Source organism: Neltuma alba, unplaced genomic scaffold (genome assembly GCF_004799145.2).
Source record: "Neltuma alba isolate B1F8T4 unplaced genomic scaffold, ASM479914v2 tig00013027_pilon, whole genome shotgun sequence".
NCBI lineage: Eukaryota > Viridiplantae > Streptophyta > Magnoliopsida > Fabales > Fabaceae > Neltuma > Neltuma alba.
In genome coordinates, this window is record NW_021637374.1 from 1 (window position 1) to 10,217 (window position 10,217).

The following is a 10,217-nucleotide window of genomic DNA, read 5'->3' on the forward strand; positions in this document are numbered from 1 at the left end:
ACCTGGCCTTAGAATTTCTTCTTAGATAATATTTTAAGTTGAGTTATATACAAATAATCTCTAAATCATATGGGCAAATAATCCCTTTCATGATCAAGTGCATAACTTGAAGTTTAGGGTATTGTTTAAAAAATGATTTAGCTTTTCTATTTTTGTTGGATACTTGAACTTAGGGCTAACAAAAACAAGGACGAAAGGCTAGCAGTCACTCCATGAAGGATCTCTGTCATTGTCACGCTAGATTCTTTCTATTCTTAATCTAAATCAGTAGGTTATTATACAAGTAGAATGTTAAGTGTTGTATGAAAATGAACGAAAGGGATGAAAGGAAATTAGATCACTTTAAAATAAATTGAACGTTTTACCAATGAATGATGGCAATCCATGAACTAGAGAAATTAAATTAATTTGACTCTTCAGCTCCACTAAACCCCCAAAAGTGGAAACCAAACAACAGCTATATCTCTCACCTTCCAATCATTTAAATTAATGTATGAATTTCAACCTCGCAATATGTGTCATTAATTAATTGACATCTTTGATATTACACCCCTTATTATTTGAATATATACTTACTCCTACGAGTCTGTGAGTGAACAGCTTGTATTTTGTACTGTATCTAACCTTTAGTATTTCCTATAACCAATAGCCACAAATATATTTTAGGGAAAATGACAATAAAATACCACTTGAATTCCAAAAAGACAAATAAGGAACCTGAATAAGCAAAATGACAAAGAAGGCATCAGGTACCAATATGGGATTTTTGATTTTGAATTTTACAAAACCATAGTAGGATTTACAATTTTCATAGTGAGAGTTACTACTTCATCAATGGGTTTTACAACCTGTTTTGAAGGGCTGAGCAAGTTTTGCCTAATTTTTATAAACACATAGTGGGATTTACAACTTTCATAATGAGAATTACTACTTGGTCAATGCTTTTGCAACCTGTTTTGAGGGGTTAGGCAACTTTTCTGTAAAAAACAATACAATTCCACGCAGAATTTTACAAAACACATAGTGGGATTTACAACTTTAATAGTGAGAGTTACTACTTTGTCAATGGGTTTTGCAACATGTTTGATATCAAAAATCAAAATTCCAGATTGGTACCCAGTGCCCTATTGTCATTTTGCTTATTCAGGTCCCTTATTTGTCTTTTTGAAATTCAAGTGGTATTTTATTGTCATTTCCCTATATTTTATCTATGGTAATAATAATATGATAAAATATATTCTTTGTTTTTTAGCCATCAAATAACAGTATATACTCTTGAACCTCACTTGATTTAGGAAAAAGAAACTATTTTTAGTTATGAAGTTACTTAAATTTGACATGTTTTATAACCAGAAAATAAGTCTAACGGAAATTACTTACGGACTGATAGCAAATCAAGATTTAATTCTCATTATGAGAGATCTTATATTTAGTATTCAATAGTATTTCGAATAGAATTGCTTTTAATAAGAGAATATTTATAATTTTAAAACAAAATTGACTTGTCCAGTTCCAATTAAGAATGCATAGTCTTGTTTCCATTATGTCTCTTGTATTTTTGCAATTATTTTTAGCTAATATATATTTCTTACATTAAAAAAAAAAACACACACACACAGGGGGCTAATTTTATGTTCTCAAATTGTGTGCCAGTCCATTATTTGTACAAACGGCTCCTAATGATCTGGAGACTGAGTATACAACGAATAATAATGAATTAGGATCATATTTCAAATCCGTGTCCCCAGCTCAGAATCCAACCATCATGTTATATCGTGTCAAGTGACTACCCCACCGACGATGAGATAATATTGTTGAATATCACCATAACTAAATTAAATTAATATGTTTTTTTTTAAATTTTAAATATTCTGAAACCAAAAAAAATGAATTTTCAAAGGAGAGGGTCCCGAGCAAGAATAGATTGAAAAGGACGAAAATGGCAAGAGTTAGTGACATGACAGAGAGCGAAACAAAAGTTGGGTTAGGAATGTGAGACGCGTTAGCACAGTAGCCAGCACACTACGAAATAAATGGGAAACATAATATAATGTCCCTTTTTTTTGTGATTCTTTTTTCCAACATCATATTTGTACTTTTCATTCCTTCCGTTTGAAAGCTACCATTGTATATATCATCAAACCCCTTTCCCATTTCTTAGAGCCATCATCAAAAATTTAAAATATATAATTTATTAATTAGATTCCTTGAATTTGAAAATAAATTCATTATTAAACAAACTTTTTAAATTTAATATGCACATAAACATTCGAATTTTGATTTTGCTTTCTTGGATTAATTATACGGTTTCAATGTTGATTATAATTTGGTGGCCCAATGATTGAGTGTTGGATTTGTAATCATCTAATATAATCTAATAGAGTCCCCCCCTCCCTCCCTTTTGGTTGGTTTGAAATGGTCAACACTAGTGCTGTGACGTGATTGAACGAAAAAGGAAATGTGACCATCAATAGGCATGCGAAAACTATTCTTTTGTTTTATTTAAAAAGGATAAACACCAACAACTTGAAATTAGAGGTAGTATCAACTAGTGTGTGACCTGTTATTTCTAAAACATTACATTCGTCTGTGTAACTCAAACAATCAATTATGAATAGCCAAATCATAGTGTCCCAAGAATAATATTCAGTATTCACAAATCAAGCTGCATAATTATATTTACTTAGGAGGTGTTTGGATGAAACAAAACCATGGTTTGGAGAATAATTTCTGGACAATAGATTCTTCAGAGAATAGATTTTGTGAAGAATAGATTCTGAGAAGTAAGAGTGTTTGGATAGTTGTTATCAGAAACACTTTTTATACGTACAAATTACTAAAAAAAAGCATAAGTTAATATAATAATTACATAAAAGGTAGATTTATTGATATATTTTAATTTGAAGGAATAAAATTGTTAATAATATATTTTTTTACGAACATAATTAATAATACATAAGATAATATAATTAATAAATAATTAATATGTGTATATATATTTATAAGATATAAGATTAAATATGCTTATAAAAAATAATTGAGGGGTGTTAAAGTCATATTATTGTCGAGATCTACTTTGACAGATACAATCATACTCTCCAATTTGAGCCAGAAGCAAAATGGATTCACTTCTTCTGAAACCATGGTTTTGGCCCAAACCATGGTTTCGAATTATTTCTCCAAAATTGATGTTGTTTGGGTGACATCCCACCCAAACCATGATTTTGGGGGCACCCAAATAGGCCCTTAGCTTCCTTCTCAGATAACTCATAATTTCAAAATTTTTAAATTGGTAATAGAAGGTAGATTTTACCCCAAAAAAAAAAGAGCATCTTTCAAAGATAAAACAATAATCAATTTACTCAAATTTTACCTATCGTGTAATAAATATAATAATATCTTTGTGGATGTCTATATATCTCTTATTATCTCCTATCATCTCTAGTATCTCTTATCATCTTTATATTCTACAATTATCTCTTATTATATAATCTGTAGATTCTGTTAAAGATGTAAAGTTGTGCCTATAAATAGAGATCATATATAATGTATTTAGCACCTTGAATGGCATGAGAAGTACTCCTATCTTCTATTCTCTTTTATTCTTTTCTCTTATTCTTTACTATTTTTTTAGTTTTATAAGACGTTATCAGCATGAAACTCTAAATAAGCTACGTATGATATACCTTTGATTCTTAGTATAACTTTAGAACATAGTTTAATTTCTATGATTTTCCTAGAGTATTCAAATGAAAATATCTCAAGCATCATATATATAGTGTTTCAGAGTATATGTATCCCTATTCAATTTATTTAGGATAATCTAAACTACTATATGAAATTAAAAGGATTATTTACTATTGTTTTAAACACCGGGTTTTATAACTAAGATCAGAGATTATTATTACTTTACATTTTTGCACTATAATTTATTTTTGATGTGAATATTATACCTTTTGAATCATTTGTGATACGAGGAATTTATTGTATTTATTTCTTGGTGGCCTGATGCCACTATTTTCGATGAACTTGAAGTTTCAATTGATATTTTTTTATACATCCCCTGGTGATCTAATGTCACTAATTTTGATAGAACCTGAAGTTCCAATCAATATTTATGATTACATATGGCTAATACTCAAATTGAAAAAGATTTTAGGGAGTAATGGTTACAATATTGCTAGAAGTCATATTTAAGCAAATGCCCTATGAATATGTTTATTAAAAGTATATGACAAAATTCGTTGTGGAACCAAAAGGCCACAAGATATGGGAATAACCCTAAGAAAGTTTAAATGCTAGTAATAAATGGCAAAATTTATTGTGGAGCCAAAAGGTCACAAGATGTGGGGTAAACCCTTAGAAAGCTTAAATGCTGGCAATAAATAACAAAAATTGTTATGAAACCAAAAAGCCACAAGATATAGGGATAAATCCTCAGAAAGCTCAAATGCTAACAATTAATATAAATTCATTTGATACTTACAGTATCTCTAAAGGTTTACTATTAGATTCATTATTGAAGTTGGAGATATATTTGTTCATATAAATTTGAGATTAAATGGCCATTATCCATCATACTTATGCCATACGACTTTAATTTTCTATGTTATAGTCGAAATGCATATAATTTTGAATTGCTATCTGATTAAATGGCCAGGTGCTATACAGCTTCAATTTTCTATCTTATGTGGTCAGAAGCCATATATTTGATTTTTTATCTTGAGATTAAGTGGCTAGAAACTATATATATATATGTGTGTGTGTGTGATTTTCTATCTTGAGATTAAATGGTTATAAGCTATATATATATATTGAATTTTTATCTCATTAAACAGCTAGAAGCCATATAGTTTTGATTTTGGATCACTATGTGGTTTGTTTACAGAGAGAAAAATTATGATAATTAGACTTTTTGAAAAATATAGATAATATAACTCAAAAGGTTATTGGTTAAAATATCTTATATTACAAGAAGTTCTTGACGATGATAAACGATGTTGTGCTATGTTCATTTATGAAATTCTTGTTTGTCACACAAAGATATGTGGATATGTATTATTTTTCTTACTTTTCTTAGATTTTTTTATCTATGTAAAGCTTTAGTTTTATTCTTATTATTATGATAATCTCAATTTGATATTAATTGACATAATGTGTAGTAAATCACAATAATAAAATAGCTATTAGCTATATTAATTCAATATAACTCTAATTTGTTGAAAGAAGATATGGTCTTACAATGGAGATTTACATTTATCTTACAAGGTACAAGAATTTACTTTTTCTCATTATTTTATATTTATATTCAAATTTTACATTATTAATTTGAAGTTTTTTTAATGAGGCACGTTCATATAAAATGGACATCTAATAGGAAGTGTTATAAATATAATAATATCTTTGTGGATGTCCATATCTCTCCCATTATTTCCTCTATCTTTTATCATCTCCAATATCTCCCACAATTATCTTTATATCTCATAATTATCTTCTATTATTATGTAATCCATCAATTTTATCAAAGATGTAAAGTTGTGCCTATAAATAGAGGCTATGCATCATGTATTTAGCATCTTGAATAGAATGACAAATACTCCTGTCTTCTATTCTCCCTTATTCTCTTATCTTATTTTATCTTATTTTCCACCATTTCTTTAGTTTTATAACATATTGAAAAATTTTCTCCCATAACACCACATATAATTTTCGGCACTTTTTGTGGAGATTCATATTTATCTCATAAGGTGCAAGAATTTACTTTTTCTCATTATTTTATGTAATATTCAAATTTTACATTATTAATTTGAAGTTTTTTTAATGAGACACGTTCATATATAATGGACATCTAATGGAGATTGGAGCATTATGAATATAATAATATCTTTGTGAATATTCATATATCTTCTATCATCTCTAGTATCTCCCGCAATTATTTTTATATCCTATAATTATCTCATATTATTATGTAATTTGTAGATTTTGTCAAAGATGTAAGGTTGTACTTATAAATAGAGACAATGTATCATATATTCAACACCTTGAATAGAATGAGAAATACTTCTCTCTTCTATTATCCCTTATTCCCTTCTCTTATTCTCTACTAATTGTTTAGTTTTATAACACAGAAAAATTTTTCCCCATAGCACCACATATAATTTTTCGGCAAACTGGAAAATAAGTTACTCATTCGTAATCATGATGAACGTATAGATGCAAAAAAAATTTACCACCACTTGAGATTAATGTCTCTACAAAAGTAAAACATTTTATTTACTTCCAGCAAATTCTTACATAAAATGAATGAATGAACGTAACCCAAAAAAAAAAAAAAATTGCATGAAGTATTATGTACTGATGATAAACTCATAAACCTAAAACTGAATCATGATCTATCTGCTTTTACCTGAAACTGCGATAAGAAAAATGGAAATTTGGGAGTCAGTTTTTGAGATTATGCCAAAGAGAAGCACCATCGTCAAAAACTCAGAACGGTACTACGAGTTCGCTCCATGCAAAATCGTCGGAGTTTCCGCCGCAATCTTGCGGCCACGAATCCCGAAGAAGCTTCAGCAACATCTGCGCCTTCCTCTTTGCCCTCTCTGTACAATCACTCTGTACCACCAATAGCAGGGGCGTTAGCACACGCGCCGCCACCGCCTTCCTCCGGCACTCCTCCGATTCTGAGCAAAGGGCCCATAGTGCTCCGGCGGTGTGCTCTGTCGCCCGGTCGGATATCTTCAGTATTGGTTTCACCAGCTGCGGTACCGTCAGCGGGTGCCCTGCAAACGCAGCCAACCCCTCAGGAATTCGACAGAGTAACTCAATCGTCACCAGAGCTCTCTCGGCGTCGCATTTCTCGAAATCAGCGAGCCGGTCGATGAGGATCTCCGGAGCTCCGGCGGCAACCGCTTTGTGTCGTGTTTGTTTCACCAGGCACAAAGCGAACAAGGCCTTGATCCCAACCTTGAGAGACCGAGGGGACGAAACCGGACTCTTCAGGATGTCAACCACTCCTTCGTAGATTTCATCGACATTGCTGATTTGTGCACGCAGCTCCTGCGAACGAGTCCCGCTCACGACGGTCTCAATCAGTGCAGCCGAGTTAACTCGGACGTCGATGGAGGAATGAAACATCAAACGCGACAAATACTTGATTCTCTCCGGCTCCGATGCGACGAAGACGCATTCAGATTCGGCAAGTGAAAAACAAACCAAAAGCGCGAGCGACTCGTGCTTCAACTCAAAACAATCCGAATTGGGATCAAAAAGGAGATGGAGTAAAATCCGGCGCACGTTGTAAGATCCAATGAGCGAACAATTCTTGTCCGAGTCAGCAGCAAATCTTCTAAGCCGTCGCAGCGCAGAGATACGTGACTGAGAAGTGCTCCTCTCCGACGATGCCTGATTCAACAAGGTCCGTACCACTGAAGGGTGGGCGGGCTGGGTCGGACTTGGGATCCGTTCGACTCCGAACTCGCGATTTGAGACGCACCAGTCTTGGATAAGGCGGCGAAGAGTGTGGTTTGGGATGAGAGTGAAATCAGAAAGCGGCGCTCTGGTGACGGGGCAGGTGGTATTGCCGGCGGCGAACCACGACTCTATGCTGGTTCGGTCATAGGTCTGACCCGTGGATATAGTAACGGGTTCCCGCATCAGCTCGAGGGAAATGGGGCACCTGAAGTGGTAAGGGATCTGCACTCCTGAATCCAACGGCTCTAAATTCACAGACATACTAAGTCTCAGGCTTTAAAGAAAGATTCCAATATGCTTAATTTGTCTTGAAGAAGAAGAAGAAAGTAAGGCTGAATCTGGAAGCACTGCAAATTCTGGTAAGGTATGTTGGGATTTGGTTAATTTTTTTATGAGGAGGAGAAAGGAGATATAGGGAGGGGGAGAGAGAAGCACACGACATGAGGGCCTCTGCTTAGCTGTCGCAAAACCACACGTGCCGTGTGCGATAAACCTCCGAACCTAACCCCGGTTCGGACTCAGGTATGGGATTGGTCAAATGAAGCATATGGGATGGTGTGGTCTGGTCCCACATTTGCCGCCAAAAATAGTAGTAAGTAAAATCTAATGCGTCTTACTACAATCAATTTTATATTAAATCAACTCGTTATTGTGTAGTATTTATAATAAACAATTTAATTTCATGTACATTTGTTTAGATTGTATGTTAATGAATTAATACTAATATTTATTATTATTATTTAAGAGTTGTAATAAAAACTTATCATCGATGCTTGTAAATTCTAATGTTGGTACAGGATCTTAAAGCATAATTTATGAGCCAAGTCATGAACATATATGCAAGGTATAGCAGTAGCACACGAAAACACACACACACACACACACACACACACATATATCTCTCTCTCTCTCTCGTTAATTACAACCCAAACTACTTAAATGTGGAGGGATAAAAGAATACTTACATTTTTTTTTTTGGGACGTGGGGTTGAAAGTTGAAACCTTGTAGGGAAACGTAAAAATAATATTGTTTGACTATGAAAACGTAAAGCTGGGTCTAAATTCCGTTCAATTAATTAAGTCAAGCCTCGTTGACAATTTCATTCAATCAAAATGCCTTTATTGATAGATCACGATTTTGAATTTATTCACAAGACTTTTTTTTTGGAGTGAATTTATTGATAATTTCTTAATAAAAAAGTAATCTTTTAAAAATTAATATTGATTCTGAACTAATCCGTATTACATATATATTTATTTAAAAAATATTTTTTTATTAAGCCCTTCTTATGTAAGAAAATATATCTATATATATATATATAGTAGTAAGGCCAGGACGTACGGCGAGTGTTGCATGGAAGGATAAAGCCGGCTTTGTGATGGCTGGAAGGGCTTATTAGTAAAAAATGAAAACAAGCTTCTTCCTGGTAGCTAAGGTTGATCATTGGATATGGAAAGAATGGGTTAAAAAGTTGATTACTTGCTTGACTAAAAGGATTCAGCTCTCACGCCTTCTGGAAATAGTGGCAAAAAGTCTTTATTTAAGCGTCAATCCATCTAAAAGCATATAGAATATCATGCTCTTAAAAGCAATTCGTACATGAGCTACACCACTTGTGATTACAACTGTAAAACCAAAGACCCATTCAATTTACGCGCGTATAATTCCCTAATAGTGCTTAAAACCTATATTTTTTTAGAAAATTAATTTTTTCAGTTCCTGTAATTTTGATTTATTTGTAGCTCGGTCCTTAAACTTTAATTCAGTGTAATTTAGTTCCTATAGTTTTACTGGATTGTAACTCGGTTTCTAAACTTTGACTCTATTACAACTCAATCTTCATAGTTCAGATCATTTGAAACTTTGGTCCTTAAATTTCATATACAACGATGTGGAATATATAGAAGATATATAATGAAGTTGCCATAAAACACTTGATGTATCTTGCAAAGCTATGATGAAAGGTATAACCTTGTTTCCATTCATAAGTCATTTATAATAAATTTTAAGGAAAATTACAATCAAGTCTTATGGAAAAAACAAAAAAAACAAAACAAGTTCCAAAGGTTGTTATTCTTCACCATAGGACTTGTTATTACAGGCTGCTCAGGTTATTATTAAGACATTTTAGTAATTATTTCTCTTCTGTGGGACTTAATTATAATTCTCCCTAAATTCTATTCCTAAATATAAATTACTTATAGAATAATTAATGAATTTTTTCAATTTTATCCCTATTGATTTAAACAATTGAGAGAAAATACAAAACATTTTTAATACCATTTTTTTAATAAGGATAAATTAAATATGAAACAATTATCAATTTAATGTATTTTTTAACTTGCGAGTTTAGAATAAATGACTTACAAATAGGAACAGAAACAGAGTGATATTTCCCTATCAATCATATTATGAAAGCATAAGATTTTTTTTGTGTGTCAACATGTATAAAAATATAAGAATTGATGGTGAACCAGTGTGAAAAGGGATGGTGATGGAGGGAGAGAGTCAAATGAGAGATGGAAAGGGGGGTGGGGTAGAGTCCAGGTTGGGCGGGCACTTGTTTTCTTGATTAGTATGTTGAAATTGCAGGGAATTAGACATAACAGCTTCATGCGGATAACATTAATTATATTGTCATTGATTAAGTGGTGGACCCTTTTCCCTCCACCTCCTTCAATGACTCACTCCCACATTTCAAACCTTTTTTTGGTTTTCAAACGAAATTAAACTCCATCTTACG

General features: G+C 32.5%; 1 protein-coding gene across 1 annotated transcript; it reads right to left on the minus strand.

Annotated features, from left to right (window-relative positions):
- Positions 1-6,225: 6,225 nt before the first annotated feature.
- Positions 6,226-7,807, minus strand: LOC114733690 (U-box domain-containing protein 26-like). The gene has a single exon (XM_028921189.1). The coding sequence runs from the start codon at positions 7,732-7,734 to the stop codon at positions 6,487-6,489; it is 1,248 nt and encodes a 415-aa protein (XP_028777022.1). The 5' UTR covers positions 7,735-7,807; the 3' UTR covers positions 6,226-6,486.
- Positions 7,808-10,217: the final 2,410 nt, after the last annotated feature.

What these genes read in the sequence shown, in the direction of transcription:
- LOC114733690 (XM_028921189.1), bottom strand. Translation starts at nt 7,734, where the DNA reads ATGTCTGTGAATTTAGAGCCGTTGGATTCAGGAGTGCAGATCCCTTAC.